The 27,169-nt window shown below is 34.3% G+C and overlaps 1 protein-coding gene across 40 annotated transcripts in view; it reads left to right on the top strand.

Annotated features, from left to right (window-relative positions):
• The window catches only part of Rims1 (regulating synaptic membrane exocytosis 1), a 499,782-nt gene that overhangs the window by 331,056 nt on the left and 141,557 nt on the right, over positions 1 to 27,169 (top strand). For 33 of the 40 annotated variants that reach the window (XM_036167450.1, XM_036167430.1, XM_036167455.1 and 30 more), the window contains 11 exons: positions 2,959 to 3,082; positions 6,235 to 6,281; positions 9,433 to 9,545; positions 11,929 to 12,059; positions 13,171 to 13,342; positions 13,455 to 13,608; positions 14,554 to 14,625; positions 19,510 to 19,666; positions 20,291 to 20,416; positions 22,143 to 22,205; positions 25,975 to 26,064. In XM_036167450.1, coding sequence (XP_036023343.1) covers positions 2,959 to 3,082; positions 6,235 to 6,281; positions 9,433 to 9,545; positions 11,929 to 12,059; positions 13,171 to 13,342; positions 13,455 to 13,608; positions 14,554 to 14,625; positions 19,510 to 19,666; positions 20,291 to 20,416; positions 22,143 to 22,205; positions 25,975 to 26,064 — 1,249 coding nt within the window. Of the gene's footprint in view, positions 1 to 2,958; positions 3,083 to 6,234; positions 6,282 to 9,432; positions 9,546 to 11,928; positions 12,060 to 13,170; positions 13,343 to 13,454; positions 13,609 to 14,553; positions 14,626 to 19,509; positions 19,667 to 20,290; positions 20,417 to 22,142; positions 22,206 to 25,026; positions 25,102 to 25,400; positions 25,515 to 25,974; positions 26,065 to 27,169 lie in introns of all 40 variants that reach the window. The other 7 variants (XM_036167456.1, XM_036167451.1, XM_036167449.1 and 4 more) reach the window with 3 other exon arrangements.

The raw sequence follows: 27,169 nt of genomic DNA, 5'->3' as shown, positions 1-27,169 counted from the left end.
TACTCATTTTTTTTTTTTTTTGGCAGATGAGAACAGTATAACAACTTTTGAATTGTGTTGTGTTTTCTTAGATGATTCTTGTAGAAATGAAGTTGTTTCTCTCTAAACATAACCTGTTGTTTCCCCATCTTGAAGACTCTCCTGACAGTCTGAGAGCCTAATAGCTTAAATCTAGAATTATAAAGCACAGCTAAAGTAATTGTAAAACATGCAAGTATGCTTTTATCTTTATTTTATTTATTTGTTTGTTTGTTTGTTTGTATGTTTTTCAAGGCAGAGGTTCTCTGTGTAGCTTTGCGCCTTTCCTGGAGATCCCTTGGTAGAGGCTGGCCTTGAACTCACAAAGATCCGCCTGCCTCTGCCTCCTGAGTGCTGGGATTAAAGGCATGCGCCACCACCACTCAGCTTGCTTTTCACTTTAAGCAGTTGATTTGGACCAAATGAAAGTACCTTTAATTTTGCTTTCTATAGACTCATTGATAGAGACATTTGGACATGTATTTTAGCATGCAAACTGGCTTGTCTTCTATTTTCGTATAACAGCCTTAGCTCATAAAAGGTCATCTGTGACATTATTTTTGACCTTTACTCGGGATCTGGAACCTTCTTTCCATCTCCCCTGATTCATATAGACTGATTACCCTTCAAGTCAATGCAGTTCACTGTTGCTCAGTTTAACCATCCCAGACACAAAACTGACACCCGCACACTGGTGACTCTCTATTCATTTGTGTCTCTCGCCTATTCTTTTATTCAACTCACAGCTCTGTAGGTCTGCCCACTGAGAGCCTACAGAGCTCCCTGCCTATGTCAGTGTACCTGTGTCCTGGCAAGCTTCCTCCCTGTCCCACACAAGACTTGGTCAGCACCAACTGTCAACCTGCTCTGATGGCTGAAATCTTTTTCATCCTTCAGTGCTCATAATTCAAATGCTTCTTGATATCTCACCTAGAGCAGTAACTAATTACTGCACTCTGGGTACCACCTGGCTCTACTTCTGTTCCTCATTGGATGACTCTAATTACAGGAAACATATTATTTAAAGATTTTTTTTGTACTGGTTTCTGTATTATATTTCCACCATGAAATATAAAGACAGTGTTGTTTTCATCATTTCCCCCTCATTGACTACATCTACCTGAAGTGATTGTCCATGGATAAGTAAATGGTCTGAATGATATTAAATACTTTCTGTATTCAGTTTTGTTGCACTATAAATAAATTAAAGCATGTTTCAGTTTATTTTAATATTAAAAGTTATGTGCCCAGGTTTCTGTCAGTTAGCTAAAGTAATTAACAATGCATTACTTGTGCAAAATAATGGTTGCAATCTGCTATTGAGCATTAAAGTCAATTTATTTATATTCATCATTTTGCAAAAAAGTGAAAGAACAAAATGTAATAGGAATTATCAGGGTAAGTACTATTTCATGAAATATTTTCACAGCATACATGTGAATATGCACATTGCTAAATATTGAATATATATGTATATGTCTAATGAACTGTGCATAATTATGTATAATTCATTAGATATAAATATATATCTAATGAACTGTGATGTTAAACTTTGTTTTTTTCTTTGGTCAAAAACATTTTGAATATTGATAATATATTGTGAAAATGTATTCCATTCCTTTATTCTTATTAGTGAAGTATATCAGTGAAAATATTTCTAGGTAACTTCTTAGGTCAAATTGTTAATATTTATTTAATTATTTCTAATAACTATATTTTAATGAAACTTAAGCAGCACTCATGCTTTTTACTCTTAAGGAAAGAAATTCTTAGAAAATAGGAATCACTTTAAGATTTTTTTCTATAAGTTATAAAAATAACTATCTAAAAACTTCATGTTTGCCTTTACATGTAAAATGTTATTAGTTAAACACTGCTTTTAGTTAGGTATGTAATTATTTTAGGACCTGAAATGTCAAGAACAGCATAATAAGCAGGACATGAGAAAAGTAAGCCACCTCAAAGGGCTGTAAATACAGGGATATCTCACCTGAATCTCCCACTGTGAGCTGGAAGGTCCTGGCAGAGGGCCATTTAGGGTCTACTACTTTTATGAAAAAAAAACAAAACAAAAAAACTTTGTCTCTAAATCATCTACTTTTAAAGCTAGAGTTAAAATAACAACCATTGGTTGCTTTATTTTTTTTTCCCATGGGACATGATGTTTTTGTCCTTCATTGATCATGGACTATCTCAAAAGAAATCAGTACTATATTAATTCTCTCTTGCCTTAAATATTTCCTGTTGTTACTTTAGTGTCCACTACATGCTCTGTACAGAATGTGTGTGTTATGAACATCTGGAAGGGGGTTAACTGTCATGCAACAGTTTTCACATCTGCTTGCTTTGTGACTGCCATGGCTACCTATGTTACCTTACCTATGGATATGAAATCAAATCCTTTCATGCATTTTTATTCTGTTGTGCATCAGGTGAAGACAATGGCGCCTGACTTAGACATGGAAAATTCGTGCTAGAAAATGTTTATTGTTACTTTTAACAAAACTAAACCAAAACTTCTGCTCACTTAATAAGAATCTTTCATATGCAGAACCACCTGCATTTCTTATACTATTATTACAGGGCATGCTGCTAACCCTTGGTTTTAATGTTTCTAAATAGGCTGTGCTAATTTCCATCCCATAGCATGAGATTATTTTTATATTATTTCTGGTATATCTAAAAAAATAGAGTCAGTTTTGTATTGGACTATTTTTAGTTACCAGTAATATTTGGGGATAAAAGCCAAAGAAGAAAGTAAAGGTGGTTAGAAAACCAATTAGCTGACATTATATGACAAATCATTTTACTTCTGAGAGGAAAGCCTTGAGTATTAAGTTATTGGTATATGGTTTGCATTTCTTTGTTAAAAAAAGAGAAAAGATAAGAAAAGTAAACAGAATATATAAGGTAAAAAATACCCTTCTTTTTAAATTCAAGGGGATGAAGTTCTAGAGTGGAATGGTAAACCCCTGCCGGGAGCAACAAACGAAGAAGTTTACAACATTATTTTAGAATCAAAATCAGAACCTCAAGTTGAAATTATTGTTTCAAGGCCTATTGGGTAAGGCTAAAAACACTTACTTCTTAAGCTTAGTGAATTACCTGTTTAGCAGGGTTTGACAAAGAATGTGGACATTCATACAGTACATGTTAACATGGATAGCTTTTTTTCATCTATGGTGGGCAAATATAATAGGCTATAAATCCTTCTTAACTTTTAAAATTAGAATACTGGATTCTAATATGTTAGAATTATGTTAACATATGTTTAATATGTTAGAAGCTCCTCAATGGACCAATATAAAAATACCAATATTTATATTTCAATATAACAAAATATTGACTCTCATTGATTAACTACTGATTTTTTTTTTTTTTTTTGCAATTTCTAATTTAATCAATGGTGTTTCCTTTCAGGGAATAACCAGCCAATTCATCTTGTAACATTTAAATTGTTAATGATAGTATACATCTCCAATAACTTCTTATTCTATAAAGGAGAAAATATTTTTCCATACACTTATAAAAGAGTGGTTTCAGCTTTTGTTTGAAACCAGACAGGGGATATTGAGTATTTGGATATTTGAATCACTATAATATATGGTATTTGTAAAACTTTAGTTTTAAACATGATTCAGTAATCTATAGACAGTAGAATATTTCTCTGTATTTGTCTTCAGTTCCTCACAGTGTTAGCATTTTCCAACAAACTCAACAAGTCTAGGGTGAACATACATTTACCATTCTGTACATTTTAGTAGACTTGTTTAACTATGTCATTATAGTGAGCTCACTATATGAAATTATTCTTGGAAATAATTTTTATATCAGTTTGCCAAGCTAAGATATTAGAGAGTGCTGATTTGAGACATTTATGTTAAAAAGACTGTTAACTCTAATTTTTATTGTTTCCATGAGTGTATATCAATGTAAAATGTTCATGAAAACAACCATCCTAATATTGATAGAATGCCAAAGTATGATCCTATTTCACAGAACATTAATATATAAAACTCTAACACAAAGCCAAGCTTTCAACTACTTTTAAGTGCTGACAAAGAGTAAACACTGAACACATTTCTAAAAATATTATATATTTCCATGTAGGCTTTTAAAATAACACCATCATTTTTGCTAGTTTTATGTGATATATGTTCTAGTGCTGAGGTACATATGAAACTGAAAAAGAGGTAAGTAAATTGGGAAATAATCAAAAGTATAAAAATGAAATTCATACTTGACCCCTGCACACATAGCCAGATATTTTGTAGATAGATAGTGCTTTCAGAGTACTTAGGTAAGACAGTGATTTACCATGACTTAAGAGAACAACAGACAATTAAAGCAGACTGGAACAACAATAATATGACTGTTGGCTTTTAGACTCATATTGTTTTGAAGTAATCATCTGGATATCCAAACCCTAGTCCATCATGGAGCCTGGAATTCAGAGGGCTATGACTTTGAAGGCCGAGTCTGAATAAACATCAAAGCTGTCATATATATTACTTCAGTAATAATTTTTAATGTTGTGAATGTTTCATTCATTGACATAATTATTTCAGGAATCATTGTAGGTAGAACTAATAACCGTTAACACAGATTAAAAGCATAAGCTCTTTTCAGATGTTTTGGGAGGCTCTTGGCTTTTATGCTTCTAATCATTAGTAAAATTATTGATCACAAGACTTATGAGTAGAAAAAACTAAGACAACTTGTGTTAGTTAATAAGTGCAACTGTGTGCATGGAAATCTTGCAAAAGCAATTAATGCTGGCCTAAATGACTTTAGAGTTTTTAAAACAACTTTTCCTAATCCCCCTTTCAGTAATGTATAAAATATGTTCGAGTTACACATTCTGAGTTTTTAACTGACTGTGTTAAGAATTTACTGTGTAAGATTTTCAAAGAACTTTTACAATCTAAAAGATCATCATCCTGATTTTTAAAGATAAATTTTTCCCATTTGTTCAAATGAATGGGGAGGCAATTGTCATTGTGGAAGTACTTGTATTTCAGGAATTATAAAGAAATCTCAATGACTAGTTCATGGAAATTATACAAATTGGCATTTATGTTCAAATATAAGATACAAAACAGTTATAAAATATGAGCATGAGGTTTTATCATCTGTAGAAAAAAATGAATATAGTGAATTATAAAATTAGTTTGCACAAAAAGTGATGAGGCATCAAGGACCAAAGCAGAAAACAAAAGAGTAAAAATAACACAAGTGAATTTAGGCTGTAAGGGAAGTAATTAAAATAATTTTACTGATAAGCTGATAATTCTGTTGACACTAAATCTAGTCTGCTTTAATATGTCATATTAATACTTGCATGTTATTAATCTCCTTAAATTACTACTAAAATATTTTTGAAAATGGAGAGGCAAAGTGGACATATACAATATAATGCCCAAACCAAGGTGGTCCAGGGTTCTTATGGGATTTTAAGGTCTCAGTGGAAAATAGATGAAGCTGAAGTTATCTTAAGTATTTTTTTTTCAGAGTAATTTGTGAGCATGGCAGGAATGGGGGCTCTCACAACTCACTTTAATCATGAAGTGTAATAGCCATATATTTAGCAAACAAGTATAAAGATAAAAAATCTCTATAAGGGGCATATATTTGCATATATATTGTATGTGCCATGTATATATTACATGCACATGAACTATTTTGCTTTTTTTGTTGCAAGCTTGCACCATCATTAATATCCAAAGCAATTCATCCTTTTAATTTTCTTAACTTTGCCCATGGTATTCATCATTTCATCTGTTTCACTCAGTAAACTCTTTCAGATGTGTTTGTAAAGCCTATTACTGATTTGTAAAATTTGTGTCATTTTGATTTTCTAGAATTGAAACAAAATATTACCTTTAACATTTTTTTTTTTTAATTTCCAAAACCTGCTGTTTTGGTAGAAAAAAATATTGTGGGGAACATATCCACAATATTAGTCTGGTTGTTGTTGTCATGTTAAAGTATTTTGCTGTTAAAACTATATAAAAACTTCTTTTTTTACTGCAGTTTTCTTTTGTGTGGTGTTTGGCATTCATGCACATTAGTAGTTACCTAAATAGTATCTCTCTTTCATTTCTATACCATAAAGACCCCAACGGACCTTCACCTCACTGAAATAGAATGGGCTGTGGTTGCCTCAGGCAGGGTAATTTTACCTAATGGGATTTTCACTATATCTGTTTCTTTTAGTGACATCCCCCGGATCCCTGAGAGTTCCCATCCTCCCCTAGAGTCCAGTGAGTAATAGCATTTCCTTATTATTAAAAATATATTAAACTAAATTTAAATAAATTAAACTAAAGAAAATAAGATTCATTATTTTCCTAAATCATTTGATGTAGATGAATTAATATTACCATTTGCCTATCTTTGCTGATGTCACATTTTGCAATGATAATAATTCTCAAACCAAGGTGGTCCAGGCCATGTTCGCTAATCTAATTACTAACTCAAAGATTGTTCTTTACTGGGAATTTTTCTTTGCTCATTTTTGTGCCCACACAAACATTCTTGTTTCAATATCCTTCTTTATAATATAATGTTGAAAGTGTTATGTTTGGGACATGTGTTTTGAGGGAAACTGAGGCAGACTCCTGGAGAGTAAAGAGTTTATGAGAACAGTTATTAGCTCCATGAACAGACAGCAGGGGCCTCACAGCATGGTGAGAGCATCATGGAGACTTCAGACCCCAGTAGCAGAGGCCAAAGGCAAGGTGGGGCCTCTGGAAAGTCAGAACTGGCATGGCAGAAGCGGGGGCCATTCTGTGCTTACAACGTTCTGAGGATGGTGGAGGTCTCACACCAAGAGCTTGCAGCCGGGCTCTCTGATTCCTGGTCAAGAGACAAAGAAGGTGGTGTGGGGGGTGGGGGGTGGGCAGGATGTATGGAGTCAATACCCCCTTTGATGTTAACTGGCTTCCTTGGTAAGAAATCCTAGCACCTGAATGTCTGACCTTGTCACAGTAGGCATTCCCTTTGTGTCTGTGAGGTGAGGCTTGAGCAAAGGCCTGATTCTGACATTGCATTTTTACTAGTAGTAAATTGGTACACTGTACAGAAAAATTTATTGTGGGCTGGGCATTATGACACAGGTTTACAATCTCCTATCTTGGAAGGCAGATGCAGGAGATTGCAGGTTTGAGACTAGCCTGTACTACTTGTTGAGAATCTATCTTGAAGGGAATTAATTAATTAATTAATTAAGATTCTGAAACTTGACTATCTGAATTGATTGATAAGCAGCACAGTCTGAAAACAGTCTAGACCAGTGCTTTTCAACCTGTGGTTTGTGATCCCTTTGGGGGTTGAATAATGTTTTTATAGGGGTAACCCAAGACCCTGAAAACACAGATATTGACATTAAGATTGATAACAGCAGCAAAATTATGGTTAGGAAGTAGAAATGAAAATTATTTTATGGTTTGGTGTTACCATTAAAGGGTTGTAGGATTAGGAAGTTGAAAATCACTGGTCTAGATACCTTAATAACTAATTGTCATACTACCACATAATAGTGTCACATATGATATTAGAAGTCCATGGGTGTAATAGAGTTCAGTGATAGAGTATGTGACAGAGCTATTAGTGTACAGTGGTCAAAGAATTATCTGCATAATAAGTAAAGTCACTCAGGATGGGATAATATCATATTGTGTGTAATGATACTTGTAGATAATGAAATTTTGTTGATAATCTGGAAATTATTGGAATTCAATCAAAACTGGGGCTTGATTCTCTAGGTATTATTACAGAATTCATCTTATATGATGATAAACTTAAATGGATTTAAGGAAAGCTAGTGCTGAGAAGGGAAATAAAACATGATCATACTGAAGAAGGAACTTCTGGCTAAGTTACCACACAAAACCTATTCCATCATGTTCTCATGTTCATCATGTTCCCAGCTGAAGCTGGACCCAGATTTGGTTTGGGGCTTTTGATGACCAATACCAAGAGATACATGGAGAAAATTCCATAAATATTAGTAGTCTAGATAAAAATAAAAAAAATCATTTGTATAAGATGGCATTATTATAAGAAACATTATTTTGAGACCTAAAATGGTTAGTGGGATTAGGCTAAAGACACCTGATTAAAGAGAAATTTTATTTTATAGCTATATTTAATGTAGTTAAAAGTCTACTTTTTAGGGCACAAAATGATGCATGTGGCTCCATTTAAATCTCATTTTGGAGTGGTTGACACAGGAGACCCAGCTCTCTTCTTGAAGGGAATAGGAGATAGTTTACTCTGGAGCCATTTTGAGTGAACACAGCCTGGGAACACAAACTTAGATAATTCCGTATTCCATGTTCCAGAATGGAAGCCATTTCCTGTTGTATAGATTTACAGAACAAAGAAAGCCATAAATTAAGGAAAGTTTAAAATACGTGGAGGGGTATATTAGAGAGATGGTTATTGTGAAATGAAGGAAGTTTTTCTATAGGCTTAAGATGCTATCTGATGACATTCTTAGTTTTGGGTCAGTTGAAGTTAGATTCCAAAGGTTTTTATCTATTAGTTACAGAATGTTAGTTCTGTCATGGAAGTGGGCAAGGAATAGCTGTTCTAGGTGCTAAGGATAGTACAAGATAAGGTAACTAGCCTTTGGACCTATAACATTCCAACCACTATACATCATTGCAGTTTTAATCAATCTTTGTAGACACCGTTTCTGTTCATAGACTACAGAAAAGAACTGTGTGGGTAGCATACCTCAATGTAATTCTACAGTATCTCTCAATGAAGCACTGACTGAATTTTGAGTGCATATGTGTTCAAGAACTTAGCAGGGTGACTGCTTTTCATAACATCCTGTTTTTCTGCATGTGCCTGGGTACAGAGCAACAGTAACCTCCATTACATGAAAGTGGAGCAGTAAATTAATGAGAAATATTATTCTCAGAAGTTTAAGAGATTTATTTGTGACATAAAATTTAAGAGAGATAATTTATTTTTTAAAAGCATGATGAAATCTAAATTTAAATGTGTCTCATATATTGTGTACTATATCTGTTCTATATCAATTTGTCAGCAAATGTTCACTAGTGACAATAATTAACACAACAGGCAGCCTCTTCCTTGTAACTGCCTCAGGAAGCTTGTTCATTGATGTAACTTATGACAGAGCTGATATAGAACAATTCAAAATGCTTATAAGATCCTTCATGTTGAAACAAATGAATGCAGTATCATATTATATCATCTAAAACAGATAACTAAGCAAAGAAGACATAAAGAACTTTCTAGAGCTATCCCAAGAAAAGTAAATTCTATATTGAATAGTGTTAGTTATGTCTTTATACAAATTACAGGTCCATTTACGTCTTGGTTCAAACGTGTTTTCCTTACACTAACATGTGTTCTTTTTTTAAATTATTGTGTTAGGCTCAAGTTCCTTTGAATCTCAGAAGATGGAAAGGCCTTCCATTTCTGTTATTTCTCCAACCAGTCCTGGAGCTCTGAAGGACGCCCCACAAGTCCTGCCAGGGCAACTCTCTGTATGTAGTCTGTATGCGCGGTGAATGCCATTAGGGTTTGTCCTTTGAATGTGTCATTAAACATCATCTGGCTTTCCTGAGCCTCCAGTGAATACATACATAGTCATTTAGAACTATCACCTACTTCACCATTGTTTTATGAATTTCTTCTGCTTGTCCCTCTAGTCACACATATTGACATAAATACTTATTGAATGTTTACAGTGTCCTCAGTGCTCTAAACATTAGCTGGTAAATGGTAACATTTGGAAAAATAGTCATACTTTTGGTAACTTATGTCAATGTTCTAGAGTAAGTCAGTATTTACATACATTCAATTTTCTTGTCCACATTTATGGAGCCTGGAGCTCAAAAAGTTTAAATTTTTTTAAAATCCCATTGTCTTCTTAGGGCATTTGTTTGTGGAAAGGCAACACAGATGATGTCCAAACACAGTGGCCAGCATACTTCCTGTGGATTTGCTCTCTAACCTGGGGAACCCTGGAGAAATAAACTGGCCAACTGTTATGAATACCCCATAGCTTAAAAACAGAAACTGAGATATTAATAACGAAGGTGAAATCATGCTTCAGATTGTTTCATGAAGAGTTGTGTTGTCAGTCTTTAGTGCTGTGTGGCTTTCTGTGGTCAATCTTGACGCTTTTCTTTGATTGATAAGTCAAAGAAAATAAATTTATATTCACTGTTATTTCCAAGTTCTCCTTATAATATAAGAAAAAGCATAACCTGTTTTGCTTAACTGCTTGGGCATTTTTTTCATTGTGGTTATCTCTGACTCTTCACCTACACCCTTAAAGGGGGTTAAAGCCTAGATTGGTTGTATAAAAAACAAAACAAAACAAAACAGAAAGCTGAATTCATACATCTCCAAATCCTTTTCCTGTTCCTTGCAGTGATGTAACAGCACCATTTAATTTAGCTTGTTTTGTTATTGTGGCTTCTGAATACACCATCTCACATACCCACAAGGCATTTGTATTTAAATGTAATTACTTAAACTGAAAATCAAAAGTAACTTCTAGATTCAAAGACATTGAAGTTAACACTGTGAGTTTAGTGACACATTCTTGCTACCAGAATGGACTCTGTTTAAATCTAATTTGAGGTCACCTTGCATTTCACCATTTGGCTCTAGCATGAGGAATTCATCATCAGCAATGTCACTCAGCCTTCATAGTGTTTGGAGTGTCACCTATGTGTTAAGCCTTCCCTTTCTTTTTCCTTTCTTTCATAATAGCTAGCTTATACAATAGAGAAAAATGTTAGGAAGCAACAGACTGCCTGGTGCAGAGTGGGCCTGTGGTGAAGATGTTCCCTGACCTCTTCCTTTCTTTTTTAATCAATTCTTATTTCAGCTACCCATAGCACTAGAAAGCACTTTCTTTGAAAATTTTTTATTTTATTTTTGACACTATGATTGCATCATTTCTGCTTTCCCTTTTTTCCTTCTAAATCTTTCCTTATCTCTGGCCTTGCTCTTTATAAAGGACTTCAAATAACCCTAAAATAAAGTCATTGATGATCAACACCTATGGTGTTTGATATCAAAAAAACATTTGATGACTTCAGTATTCCCAGAATTAAGCTCCGAAGATACACAGAGAAACCCTGTCTCAAAAAAACCAAACAACAACAACAATGATAACAATATTAATAGTTGTATTAGTTGTATGTACACACTTTTTCTTTTGGGTCATCAACCAGCTCCCAAATCATGACACAGAGGTTAGGCTCATTTCTGGCTAGCTCTTTTAACTTAAATTAACCTGTTTCCTTTATTTACATTTGCCTCAGGGCTTTTTACCTTTCTTCCTTCTGTATATCTTATTTTCATGGCTTCTCATGTCTGACTGCTTGGTTTCTTGTCCTGGGCGTGTCCCTCTCTTATCTCATTCCTCTCTTTCCCAGATTTATCCTTCTGTTTATTCTCTCTGCCTGTAAGCACTACCTATCCTTTTTCTGCCTAGCTATTGGCCATTGAGCTCTCTATGAGACCAATCAGGTGTCCTAGGCAGGCAAGGCGAAATAAATACATCTTAACATAATTAAACAAATGCAGCATAACCAAATGTAACACACTTTTACACACTTAAAGTGATATTACAGAGCATAAAAAATGTAACATATCTTTGCCTAATTAAAGTAATATTCCACAATAGTTGCATTTCCATACCTGAAGATGTAATGGTTTTGCCTTTTGTGAGTTGTACATAAAATGCTTAATAAAGAGAAAAAGTAACTTCTTGACGACTGTATTTCAAATCACTGGAATCTCGTTATACTTCAAGTCAAAACATCATCTTTTAAATAGAGTTCTGATGTTTTATGCAAAATTATTTAATCTCCTGCTTTTGATAAACGTTCCTTTCTGCATTTCTCCTAGGTGAAGCTGTGGTATGATAAAGTGGGACATCAGCTGATTGTAAATGTTCTACAAGCAACTGATCTACCCCCTAGAGTAGATGGGCGTCCCAGGAATCCCTATGTAAAAATGTATTTTCTTCCAGATAGAAGGTAGTGAATGATTTTTGAAAAGTTTACTAAACTCAGTATTAATTAGAAAGATAGAATTTCCTTTCTGGGACCCATTTTCCAAATATAATAAGTAATTCTCTCTAGTGGACTAAACTGCTTTATCCATGAAGATAATGTCTCAGACCTGTTACTTGATAATAATGAAGTACTTTTAAATATGCCCATTAGTAGAGACACTTCATTAAGAATGTATCTTTATATGTACCTACAGTCAGAACCATTGCTTACATTTATAATTGAAATTAGTACTACTAAGTAACAATAGTATTATGCCCTATGAGTTCATTTTAGATTTTGATGTTATTAAACAAACATAGGAAAAAAGAAGTATAGTTCTGTAACAGAGCATTCCTCTAGCTTGATGAGGTGCTAGGTTTGAACCTTATCTCAAGGCAGTGATAGTGACAGCTCAGCTCAGTTGTACAGCCATAACAGGATATTCATACCATTCCCTCTAAAGCTCATGGAACATTGTAAAGAAGGGGATGGAAAGAATATGTAAAATATATCAGCGATAAATTGCTATACAACTCCAATATCTGGGTATGACAGAACATATGCAAACATGTACTCAATCAATATGAGTTTGCCTGCACTGAAAACACACACACACACCACACACACACACACACACACACACATACACACGAGACAGACAGAGAGAAGGGAGTAGGAGCCTACAACAGTCAGGGGTTAGGGAGAGGCCTAGGGACTCTACTCCTTATGGATGAACTATTTGCTACAAAAAGATTATTAGATTGAGGAGGCATCCCCTTCAATTTTCTGATCTCAGGGAACCCAATTCAGTGTGAACATGGGCAGTTATGGTTAAACTCAGTGAGTTATGAAATAATTAGTCATGAATCTCAGAAAAGAACCTGTAGAGAATTGATTGGGAGGATTTATAGGGAGTAGGATGAGGTCAGTGGGTGGAGGCAGATAGTAAACAGAATGCCATATCTGTGTGTATGAAGTTATCAAAGAATAAGCTTAATAAAGGAGAAGGAAGGGGAAATAGTAAAGATACTGATTGAAATGACTGCAGTGGACGGTTCCACTTGCTCACTTAGGAAACATCTTTATTTTTCAGTGACAAAAGTAAAAGAAGGACGAAGACAGTAAAGAAAATTCTAGAACCAAAATGGAACCAAACATTTGTCTACTCACATGTACATCGTAGGGATTTCAGAGAGCGAATGTTAGAAATTACCGTGTGGGATCAGCCAAGAGTACAAGAGGAAGAGAGTGAATTTCTTGGAGAGGTGATGTATTTCCTGGAGAGTCAAGTTAGATGCTTGTTGTGGCTTTTGACATACCTGTTGGTTGTGGGGACTTTCATGTTGTGTCTCATTTGAGAACTGCCTGCCTTTTCAGATCCTCATAGAATTGGAAACGGCACTTTTAGATGATGAGCCCCATTGGTATAAACTCCAGACACATGACGAATCTTCACTACCTCTGCCTCAGCCATCACCGTTCATGCCAAGGCGGCACATTCATGGAGAGAGCTCCAGCAAAAAACTACAAAGTAGGTTAAAGTCATTTTAGTTAGCTAACAGTAATTATGTTTCCGCTTCTACTCACTGATTGACACCCAAAAAGATATTTATTGTAGAGCACACTAGGTGAAAAAAATTATTCATCCCTGTAAAAGAGATTTAGCTATACTATTTTCTCCATATCACAATAAAATAATAATATATGTGGTATAGAAGATTAAGAGATAAAGCTAAAAATAATCTCCCAGAGACTTCCCTTGTACAGTGTCTGATCGTTGAGGGGCTAACTGATGAAATGACTTCTCTATTTAGTAATGGGTTGCTATATATAAAGTCATAATAACTATCATTTTAGGGTATTTCAATCAATCAAAATATACATTTTAAGCCATGACATTGCAAGTTTATTACTATTCATGTGGTAATTTGGAAAATTCATTGCCTTTGTAATCATATTTGAGTTATCAAGTAAATAAGTGCTCCAACAGATGAAACTTGGAAGCCTTGCTTTGGCAATCTGGAATCATTGCTTTTTCATTGAATATAGTATGTCAGTATTTCTCTGAATGATAATTTCCTCAAAATTAATATTCATCAGTATCATGGCTAATGAACATATATTTTAACAATGGGCTTGATGCTTTTTAGACATCCTGAGGTGTGCCAGATGGCAGCCAAGGTAGGTGTTTGAGCCTTACCTTTCTCCCAATAGGCAAATTGTATGTATTTCACTATACATTTTTTGTTCAGCGTTTAAAATGTAGAAGGATGCAAGTCAGATTTTATTTTATAAGAGCCCTTCAGTGTAATTTGTATGGAGGAAATTCTGAAAAAATACTATTTTTTTTTAAGCAAACACGTTTCATGGAAAACCAGACCAGTGTTCACTTTGAATTATTCTTATTCAACTATGTCCTTTGCATGTTGTAAACCAAGTAGACAAAGAGGTATCTGTTTGCCTTACTGTTGTGCAGGATCTCAGCGCATCAGTGATAGTGACATCTCAGATTATGAGGTTGATGATGGTATTGGAGTAGTGCCTCCAGGTGGGTGGCGAAGAGCATGGCTCTGCTTCACTGTCTGTGCCTCATTCCGCTGCCCGCTGCCCAGCTCCTTTCGGACACTGGGCTGGAGGTCCTTAGTGCAGACACATCAGTATTATGTTATTCCATGGTGACTTGAGTTTCAAATTCTTAACAACGTTTAAAATGGACTAACATCTCTGAATTCACATCTCTATTTACTTGGTATCGTCTGGTTCTCCCTTAGAAGTATGCCTAAGTAGGTGAAACAAAAACAAAAATAAAAAACAAAAAACAAAATCATCATTTTATGATGCTCTGAGCATCAGTAGAAATGTGGATTTCATTTTGAAAGGATATTGTTAATTTTATTACATCCAATTCCATTCTCCTGTGTTTTATATTGTATTTCTGTGATTTTCCTTCCCCTCATTTCTCAAAATATCATAGCCTTCCATGGAATATACTGAGAAAGGTGCATGGCAGGGCTTAAAATTGCATGTGGCATGGCTGTAGATCTTAATGCTTCTGTGGTGTGCTCACTACTTACACCTATGTGTGTGTATGTTCTGAAGTCAGACAATGCTCTAGAAAGAGTCAACCTTCCTTTGAAGTGTATGTCTTGTCGTCTTTGTATCAATTGGCAAATTTTTTTGTGACATGTGAAAGTTTAGGTCTCCGTTTTTCTATCTGAGCTGTCAGAAAAGTCCTTAAAATGAAGGAACACTCACTTCTTTGTGTGAGTCTTGTTTGGTTCCCCTTGTTTAATTAGTAACGGGGAAATAAGTGTTCAACAGAGAATGAAAAGAGACATTACAGAGTGCATGAGTGTGACTAATTAAAGGTAGTTGATTTCAACAATATTGGCATGTGTGCCCTTAGTTTATATGAAGTCTGCATTGGGGATGCACTTAGCTTAAGGAGGGCAGTTTTAGTAAAATTGATAGAATCAGCACTAGTGAGAGAGTTCATGATTTTTTTTTTTTTGGAAAGATGCATAGAACTTCATTCAGGATAAGATACACATATGGATAATTTTCTAAAATCACATATTTGTTATCTGTCATTCAAAGAAGGTACTTATGGGTAAAAAACAGCACATATTGATAAACAGTGCTCTGGACTGGATTAGATTATGAATGATAGATCCACATTCTTAAAAGAATCAGAATATAAAATTGAAAAATTGAATGAAATTGAATTACTAAGTATGATTATAAATTTAAATCTATTGTCATATTCAAATTGATAGTAATGAGATTATTACTGGTCAGAAAGTAGTCAAATATTTGTGGGTATTGATCAGCCTTAACGTGATTACCAACTTATGTAAATAGAATTTGTTACTATGTGTGTTTCTCATGTTATATTCACCTTTTAAATTTCTTAAATGAGACAGTTGAGGATGAATGAACAGCCAACTAAAAACATTGATTCAAGTGGTGGGCTCCTCATTCTTTGTCTGAGATAAAATATGCACATCAGTTCCTGAGGAGTCAGCATGGACTATGGATTCACTACTCATGATTCTTGCTTGGACACCTTTTATGAAATCTTGAATTTTAAATATACCTTTATCCACTACTCAGATGTTTTATAGTCATCCTAGTGTTTGATAGCACATATAATCTTTATTATTGAAAACCAGTGCTTAAACTGTTGCTTCAAATTGCATTTCACACTGTAAATTAAATAACCACAACCTGAGAGATAAGAATTTATATAACCAATAAGTAATAGTTTTTTTTTCAGATCTCACTTTATTAACTAATAAACAGAATCATCAATTTCCTAAAAATCCTAGACGTCTACTTCCTTGATCTGATATATAGATACATGAACCATCAAAAGATACCTAGGACACATATAATTTAGTAAAGACATGTATGTTATGCATTAATATACATAACGGTTTTTAGTCAAGGAAAGATGAAGCACTAATAAAATGAAGATAAGTGACTATGAAGTGAGGGGTCAAGTTAATGAGCACCGTGTGCTCCTGATACCTGAGGGTGACTATGAATTTGCTCTTGCATTTCTAACATCCTCTATGAAGACAGAATGAGGTGGATGATTGCAGAGGGCCTGAGGAGGCTTGAGAGATTCATTCACAATGTTCTACAACAACCAAGTCTCATATTTCCTCACCCCTTATATGTTTAATAACTGCCGCAGTCACAGCCATTATAGTAATGAATATGATGGTTGTCTAATCTAAGTAGTTTCAGCTGCTTGAGAGGAATGAAACCCATATGCAAAATGCTCTGAATAAAGGATGGCATCCTCCACTTTTGGAGCATCTCAGTAAGTTCAGGAAATGAGAATAAAATCTCTAATTTATAGCTGAACAAATGAAAAAATTAAGACACAGGTTCACTGCTTCTTCCAACTTATGACTTAAAGTCATTTGTGTGCTGTCAATAATGATTAAAATCTATAAAACCAGCTGGGCGGTGGTGGTGCATGCCTTTAGTCCCAGCACTTGGGAGGCAGAGCCAGGTGGATCGTAGTGGGTTCGAGGCCTCACTGAGCTACAGAGTGAGTTCCAGGACAGGCACCAAAACAACACAGAGAAACCCTGTCTCGAAAAAACAAAACAAAATCTATAAAACCAAGTAATCAAAAATATAAATTAAATAAGTATATATTTTATATTTATATGACTATACTATAATTAAAATGAAACTAAATAATCATTAATATAGGTAATTATTAATATAAATTGATTTACAGATATAATAATTTATTATAAAGTCAGATTTTAAACATTTGACTGTTGTTACAGCAAGCACAGTATATAAAGTGACTGATTAATTCACTAATTGTGTACATTACCTTCAGGATACTCTCTGTTTAACTCACAACTCGCTTATGATTCCTAAGAGAAATTTACTAACAACATTCAATATCTACAAAGTTTTAGGATAATACCTCTTTTTTCTAAAGCCCTTTCTTGACAAAAAGCTCAATGTCTAAGATATTTAATACAAATAACTCAAGAAAAATTATATGTTCTTAATATAATATCACTATTTGTTTTCATAATAATTATAAAGATCCAATTTACATACTGTGACCGTCACTGAAATCTTGAGATTTTCATATTCTTAATTCAGTATTGATTCACCATAATTTTACCTAAATGATGACATTTAAAATTTAAATAATTTAAACCTTATGTTTAATTAATGTTAAAATTGTTCATTTTTAATATATGAAATTTATTCAATACATGTTAATTTATTAATATTATAATTTATATAGTTGAATAACCAGTATGTCTCCACAGAAAACACAGAATAACAATGTAACTACTATTGTTTGAAAAGGGACTAAAAATATATACATTTTTAAGTTATATCACTAAGGTCATAATATTTTCATTAGAGTGTCATTTCAGGCTGACCCAGGAAATGAGCTCTTTTGTCTGAACATTGTCAAATTGCTCTTTCTTAAAGATCTCCTCCACACCTTAAATTTACTCACTGATGGTATAGTCAGAGCAGCCTAGCTATTGGTTAATTATCAACTTGCTTTTACAAGTGTTGTATGATGACATAAATTATTAAAGTATGTAAGAGCTACCAAATAAAACATGATTTCTGTTTTATTCATATAATTCTTATGTAGTTGTAAAAGAAAGTACCATGGCCTTTCACCACACATTGTTGTCTATTTTCCTAGCACTAATGAAAATTAATGACCATTATAAAAACATAAAAAACATTGCTCTTAAACTGTGAGCTGATTATGGATTTTAGATTTTTTTTGTCTGAATCAAATCAGAAACAGCACACATTTTGTCCCAAGGCCATCACAATTGATGTTTCTGTGCAGTGAGGTTAACTGTGTTCATTTAAAGATGATTCATGAACAGAATGGAAAGGTAGTATTAGATATCATGGATAGATTTGATGAAATCGAAGTCTAATATTCTCTGCTTCACTGTCATTAGGAGCTCCACTCATACATTAGGTACCTTTGAAATTTGTATTTATAGCCTGCAAATATCACAAACAGTATTTGTAATAGTAGAAGTCAGCTACCCTTCTTTGCTCATAAAAACGAATGTGGGATGTTTTCATTTTCAAGGAAAATGGTTAGAATGCTTCTGTAATGACTACATTTGTAATATGACTAAGTGGTTTGTCCTTTAGAACAATTTAGGGGTTGGAGTGATGACTAAGTCCATAAAGTTTTCAGCACAAGCCCAAAGAGTTATGTTGACATGTGTGAACATAATGTTAAGGGAGTGGAGATGGAGGATTGCCAGAGCTCACTGGCCAGCTAGCCAAACAGAATAGATGGTCTCCAGGGTCAGTGAGATGCCTTTTCTCAATAAGGTGAAACACAGCAGAGGAAAATGCTTCATGATGACCTCTGGTCGTACACACACCTACTCATACATGAGCAGTTGCATAAACACACACACACACACACACACACACACACACACACACACACACCACCTCCACCACCACTACCACAAAAAAGAATAATTAAAAGTAATTAAATTTGAAGAAATGACAGATTTCTAATCATTGACTTGTATATTAATGATAGTTTTCTAGCTGCTTGATTTATGTTGCTGAAAGTCAATAACTCAGTCACTTTTTTAAATTAAAATTGTGCCCCAACACAACCTAATGTCTGAGGCATAAGACTGTCCTGTTACTGTTTGGTAGCTTCATGGTAGCTTTGAGCCTAACTGTCACGTGTTCTTCTGCATGTTTTAGCATACACTTTCTGTCTGTATATTTAAAGCTTTGGGAGATAAGACTAATAATACTGATTGCATGGCATTAACATTAGAAGGTTGGTGGCTGCTTTGATACAGTTTCATTCTTTCCATGTTAATTTTTGCCATAAAAAGTCCTAACGAGGTTTCCTTTTGTATATTCTTGTCAGTGGGTTATAGATCTAGTGCTAGAGAGAGTAAAGCAACAACATTAGCAGTCCCAGAGCAGCAAAGATCGGCTCATCACCGCTCACGCTCAGTGTCTCCTCTTCGCGGCGATGAGCAGGGAAGGCCGCGCTCACGTTTACCAAATGTGCCATTACAGAGGTAGGTTGGGAACAGGCTTACTGTTCTTGACAGCACTGTCTTTTCTTATACTACAGTGTAGTTTACTGTAGGTGAAATTGCAATGAAATGGTGATTTAGCCAACCAATTTAGAGGCGTTTTGCCATTTGTTAGCAGAATATTGCTTATTGCACAAGGGATCAAAGAGTTCAGCATGGGAAGAAAAAAAAATGCAAAGACTAAATGGCAGTTTTCTGAAAGAATGGATTTATATAGTATTATCTCTTTGAAGCTCTTTATAAGTGGTGAAAGAACTCTCTCTCTCTCTCTTTCTCACTCCGTGTGTGTGTGTGTGTGTGTGTGTGTGTGTGTGTGTGTGTGTGTGTTCTATTTCATCTGACTCTGAACATACTTCTGAAGCTGTAATAATACAAATGAAAATTGTGGTCCTTTTTTTTATATTGATATAAAACCATGTTGGAAAAATGCAACATAGGCAAAATAAAAATATATTCTCTTAGTTCATTGAATAAACTTGGGTGTCATGTCAACACTTTTATCTCGGGTCATATGTTAGCCAGTTTTTGTATCCTTCTCTGTTCATCTGTTGATAGTTTTTGGAAAACTATAAACGTTGTCACATGAATTTCTATGGAATATTTTAGGAGCTTAGATGAAATTCATCCAACACGAAGGTCACGTTCTCCAACCAGACACCATGATGCCTCCCGAAGTCCAGTCGATCACAGATCCCGACATATGGAAAGTCAGTATTCATCAGAACAAGACAGGTACTTTCCTAAAGCATAATCTCAGTACTATACAGTATAATCTCAACACTGCAGTCTTTGTTCTGTTTTAATCTATGCAAATATGGCAACATGGTGCGTGAAAGAGTTAAATTATGTCATTTGAAACTGAACTTCTCTCCAACAGTTTCGATATTCTTACACACGTGCACCTCTGGAAGATATGCAGTCAAGGTGTTACTAATATTTATGTCTTTCAATTGTGCTTATCTAGTCCCGAAGTTTCATTAACTTAGATTCTGACCTAATAGAAGAAAGCCTACATGAGCAATTTTAAAATATTTTCCCTTATGGGTCACATGTTTGGAATGTTGTTTATTGCTATTATAAAAAAAATACATTATTAGCCAGGCAAGCAGTGGCACTCACCTTTAATCCCAGCACACAGGAGGCAGAGCCAGGTGGATCTCTGAGAGTTCGAGGCCAGCCTGGTCTACAGAGCGAGATCCAGGACAGGCACCAAAACTACACAGAGAAACCCTGTCTCAAAAAAAAAATACATTGTTTATATAATTAAAATGATTTTGATAAAGGTCATCTCAAAGGTTGTTTCTACTGCAGACTCTGAAAACTTCAATAATGTCTTGATATATGCCAGTTTTTTCTAAATCAAGTGTCTTCTCATGAATGTCTGTGAAATACAAAATATGGAGATAGATTATTATATGGATGTGTACAAATTATGAATTCTTCATTTATTAATGAACTGTTATCTTGTGGAAATCATTCATAGGAATCCATATAACAAACATGTTTTTCTTCATGCCCACAGACATTCTCATCAAAGTAACCACACGGATGTACTGGATTAGCCTAAGTAGTGCAGGATCTGATTCAAATTTGAATGAGACTCACCTTGTTGAATGTTCTCTTCTGGTTTTTCAAAGTGGAGGAAAGGTCAGGGGGAAGTAGAGAAAGGACAGTGGTGTTGAATTATGGATATGATGGACTCAAGGACACAGAGCCCAAGCTGAGCATCTTTAAGTTACTATGGGAAGTGCTGCTGTGGCCTTCACCTGTGAATCACATTGGATACTGGGGGACAGAAATGGTCTAAGGAGTAGGATTTCATATTGCTCACTTGAATGAGAGAGTGAGTCCTGCATAGCCAACATTCACCTGGGTCATTGTGAATAGTAGTGAGGCGACAAGAAGCAAGAAGCTGCCTGTCCAAGGCAATCAATATAATTAAGATAATTTGATTATAGAGAAAAAAATATTTATTTTAGAAAAAAGCCTAGTTAAGAAAAACATAATATGATACTGCATTCTCAGTGGCTTCTAATGACTAGGAAATCATCATGTTGTTAAGTTGCTAAAAAAGAAATAAAACCACTTATTTTCCATTAATATCTGAAAGGTCAAACTGAAGTTTACTGAAATGACTGTACTTGGAAATGTGTTCCTATACTTTTGTGGGGAATGATTGTTCTTCTTACCTTTTTATGTCTTATAAAACTATTTTGAGTCACTAAGGAGTCAGTCAGCAACAGTTAGGACTTCAGCCATAATGTTTGTACTCTATTGTTTGAATTTTTTAATGCTGTCATGTTTATTTTTTTGTTTAACCTCTCAAGCAAATATGCTAGTGCAGACAATCTGGTTTCTTCCCTTTTCATGTTTTCATTGGCATACCATTGGCACAACCCATGTCATCTAATGCCTCATGATTTATCTGTTTCACCCACCACCCATCCTGTCTGTGCAGTGAGCTTCTCATGCTGCCCAGAGCAAAACGAGGACGAAGTGCAGAATGCCTACACACGACCAGGTAAATACAGGGCTTTGGTAATGGTGACTGTGTGTGATGACTCGCTTTCCATTTTGCTATTCCGTCTCTCCTTACACATAGAATTCCCCCAACTATTCAAAAGTTGCATTATTTCATATGGAGATTAGGCAAATCTTTCAAAAACATTTTTAATTCATTTAAAGCAGACCACTTCGACATCAGTATATTCAAAAATTCAGAGACTGGTGAGACCCTTTGGAAATATTTTCACACCCATAAAACCCAGGAACCAGTTTCTACAATTCAGATTTTAAAGGCTTCTTGTGCGCTCACCCTCTTCACAGGTGGGGGTAAGACACCTGTCTAGTCACAAAAGTTCTGATCTTCCGTGCATGGCAGGTTTACTGTTTTTATGACTGTGGTTTTGTTGCTTTAGCCTTACAAATGTTTCCTTTTGGAATCTGCTATAATTTATGTTCTATTGTTCTGTCTGTTTTTATTTAAATGTTTTCAGTTTGTTTTTAGTGGCTAAGCTTCGGGTACCTTAATGCCCCTGCCTCTACCAGTTTAAATGCTGCAAGATAAACTTCCTCATGAGGACAAACAGCAGTGCCATACCTCTTAGAGGAAAGAGGACATTATACTCCCCTGCTTAAAGCATGATGCACTATGTTAGCCTTGTATCTTGAATTTAAAATCTGATAAAAATCACTTTTTAAGGATTACCTGTCGATTCGAGGGAGCCAAATCATTGCTGTCAGTTTGCAGTCAACAGACTGTCTGGAAGTATTAAATTATTAAAAAGTGCACAGGCTCTCCTAAGTGTGAAAAAACTAAAGGAAAGACATGCAAACACCACATCCAGAATACAGAGAGAAATTTAGGATTTACCATGTCCCTGATGGACATGCGGTTCTGATCAAATATTTGATCATGACTGGGATAGTGGGAATTTTTTTTTTTAAATTTACTCATCTAAAATTATTCAGCTGCTAATTGCTATTGAGTTCATTTTGTAGGGACACTTGAAAAATGAGGAAATGTTAGTTCTATGTATCAACTGATGGAAAAATAGAAAATTATAAATGTTTTTAAATTACCTTAAATTATTTATTATGCTAAAAGTTCAGGCTTGTTAGCTGCTCATCCAAGCAAATGTTTCTAAATAACAATGAATTGTTTATAAATTCTGCAAGTTTTCTCCTATTTCTGTCTGTGTGACTGCAACTATTAAGAAAGGAAAAAGGATGCATACATGCTTTCCTATTCATGGATGTGTCTAATTTGTGCCTGAGATGCACACCAGTAGTCTAAATAAAAGAGGCATCTTTTCATTTCTTAATCTTTTACATTTCAAGGTGAAGTATCAGGGCTTTCAAAAATATGTCTTGCCTCTAGTTGCATCATTTAACATGATCTCACCCTTTATATAAATGTTTCACGAATTATTCCAAATTCCTTATATCTTTATTGTTTAACAGTATCAACTCTCTGTTTTTATAGATATTGATATAGGTAATTTTCATATATATGAAAATTATATGTATATATATATATATATATATATATATATATATATTGATAAATGTAAATCTGAGGCTGATCAAACCTATTGACTGATACCTCCACAGATGTAGGAATACTAGCATTTCCAGCTGAATGTACAGATGTGCACCAAGTGTTACAGCTGACAACTCTACCGTCTTTATATACCATTTTTATAATGGTAGTGTTGGTTCCAGTAAAACTGCTGATTGCAGTTTTTATTGCAACTGCATTATAATATTTATTTTGTTTATTCTAGAATTTTCAAAAGTTTCCCTTTCTTCTACCCCTTAATACTTATTGCTAAATGTTTAAGGGCAGAGAAAACATGAGTTCAAATATATGTACATGCATGTATATTAATATCTTCCTTATTTTGCACTCATGCATTTATAAAAACATTTTATCTATATTTGTATACATACATAAGCTCATATCTGTATGAATATATAATATAGTTGATTTCATATTAATTTTAGAAGTTTATTAAAACTATTACTTTCTATGGCCAAATTGTTAAGTAATACTTTCAAAATAAAACATACTAAACTTACTGTAATCTTATCTCACAAAATTTAACAGTTTATTCTCTGAATTATTGAACCAATTATAGATTGTGAGCTAAGTAGAGATTAAAACTGTGAATTAAGTCCCTATTGTGCTTATTTTCAAAAAATGAAGTATTAAAAAACTATGTTATGCTAATCAATTTTCAACAAACTATCATAAATTATATTTTTCATGTGAAAGTTCTCAGGTGCCATAGTATGCAGGAATTGCTGTACCTGCCTTAGAATGTCCTAGGTACTTCATAATTATTATCCATTTAATTATCACAGCACCCTGCTTAAGTGATGATATTTCTCCCATTTTGTTTGTATAGAAATTTAGAGTCTTGACCTGAATTTTCTGGATTTCAGTCAGTATGGTTCAAAGACAAGATATTTATACAGTAAATTTTATGCTGTTTTCCTTTTTGTTTCTGACATCATGTAGATCCATTAGAAAGTGCTTGAAAAAAATTAACTTTTGAAGCAATTCCTTTGCAAATTTTTATAGAAGTACAATCCAATCAGATATTTTCCAAAATAAGAAACATAAATTATAACTTAAAGTAATATGATATAACCTGTGACTTCATATTTTATTAATTCTGATCCTTTCTTGAAATAATTCTTGTGACTTCTTTAAGAAAACTAGCAAAACCCCTTGTACCTAGTTTATTTGGGCCTACTACTTCCTTTGTGTGGTAGTGAAATTTATTTCATGTATGTTTTTGTTTGTTTTTCTATGTGTTTGTGTTGCCATGTTCCAGACATCTTGTTAGGCACTCTAAAATATTACCACCCAAGATGCCTTTGTTACAAAACGACTATCATTGGATTAACAGGTAAGAGCCATAGCAATGAGCTCTGCTTGAACTAACCCCCAACCCAGCCAATGAAAATAACAAACGTTACATCCTCATGTGTCATTTACCTTATGCTTTGAATTAATTGTCTAGGAAGCTGACTCTCTTTAAAGCTATCTAAAAACTGATTTAATTATAAAAATACGTTGTGGAATAATCATCTAAATGAAACACAATTCAGAAGTCAGAATTCTGCTTATTTTCATTTTGCCTGTTGATTTGCAGTTATGGTGATTAATTTCATTTTGTTTTACTTGTGGTGACTTTGATTTCTGAAGCACAATCCTGCCTGCACGTACTAAGACCAGATCGGTGACTAGACAGGACATTCCCTTTCAGCCTGATTGTTGTAACTCAAGAGTGCAGAGATTGACTAATGAGTTACCTGTTAGGTAAGAGCATCAGGAAGTGAAGTCCCCCACTTCCCTTGTCTAGTGCTGTGAACCGAAGGAGTGGAGCTGGATGGTTATTTCTACTCTGATGTCCTTCATTTTGTTTTGGTGTGGCATCTGTCCTTGGTAATGAAGTTTTAGGCATTTTATTTTAAATGCTTCCTGTATCCAGTTTTTTTTTTTCATAAGTAGGTGTGATTTAGTGTCATATTTCAGTCTGAGATTCTTTTCTTTTTTTAAAAAAATTATGCAATGCAATTTAAGCATAATATTTGTTTACCTTCTAAACAAAAGTCTCCACTGTCATCCTGTGGCTCTCTCACACCCTTATGAACTGAATCCTGGTGATTCGACATTCTATGTAATGAGAACATTATTTTATGCTTTCCTCTCTAACATGGTCTTCCTTTCTTTCCTTTGTCTTTCTCTTTTCCCACTGGATGTAATGCACTGGCACTAGTGAGCTACAGCCCTCCCTTGCCAGGGCTAAGAGTGCTAGTACCAACTGCTTGAGACCAGACACTAGTTTGCATTCACCAGAACGAGAAAGGTATAAAATAAAGACTTTCTGAATTTTCTTATCATTTGTACAGTGACTTTATTTTTGAACCGCTCTGTTTTGTTTCATGTGAGTCCCACAAATTTATCCACTCATGCCCACATTCTTGCTGTCTGCATTTCCTTCCCTTAGTATGCATCTGTGTAGGGATATGTGTATGTGGGTATGTGTGAAGCACACATATGCATATTTCTATGAATGTTGTTGCAAATGGTTTGGTGTAACTTGTAAATGCTTCTGGCTGCTGCTTCTCTTTTTGTTTCTGTTCAGTTGTATTGTTTCTGTGACTCAAGGATCCTCGGTATGCTGATAAGGCCATAGGTTAGTGAGTTATTTGAAGGGTGAATATTGCTCCCCTGATAGTTGTGCTGATAAATAATGCTTATAGATCTCACAATAATCTTTCATAAAGTCAAAATAAAGAGTTTTTTGAGATAAACTATTATCTTTAGCACTTTCAAATTAACCCACATTTTCGATAAATTATGTTAAATTATATTTTAAAAAAAATCATAGATTTCATGAGATCTTCTAAAAATAAATACATATAACATGTATACACGTAGATCATTTTTCTTGAAGCGTTTATGGGATTGATTAATAAGTACTAATTTTGATCTAGACACAGTCAGTTAAATAGTATATCATATTGTCTTCTAATTATAAGTGTAAGAAACAATTGTTCCCTTATTATGAAGCTTTATATTCCTGTAAATTTAGTTATAACTGATAATCTTGGTTTTAATCACTGTCCTTTTTAAGTTAGATGTCATTCACAGGAAATGTATAGATGACTTCTTCAAACTCTGAAGAAAAACATAGGGTTATACTAACATAGCTCTTGCCAGGCATTGTTTAAACTTCCTTATTACTAATCTTTATAGCCTAGGAGATGTTTATTTCTTGGATTTAAACAGTAGATCTTCAGAAGATTATACTACAAACCTGTTTTGCATTATTAATAGGTATAACATTTATAATAGGAAAACTGAAATGTCGCAGATAGGGTTTCTAGTGCTAGAACAAAACACCATGATCTAAAAGCAAGTTAGGGAAGAAAGGGTTTACTTGGCTTACCCTTCCACATTATTGTTCA

The sequence above is a fragment of the Onychomys torridus genome, chromosome 18 (assembly GCF_903995425.1).
Source record: "Onychomys torridus chromosome 18, mOncTor1.1, whole genome shotgun sequence".
Lineage (NCBI taxonomy): Eukaryota > Metazoa > Chordata > Mammalia > Rodentia > Cricetidae > Onychomys > Onychomys torridus.
Note: the sequence above shows the minus strand (reverse complement) of the source record. Positions and strands in the feature narration are given on the sequence as shown.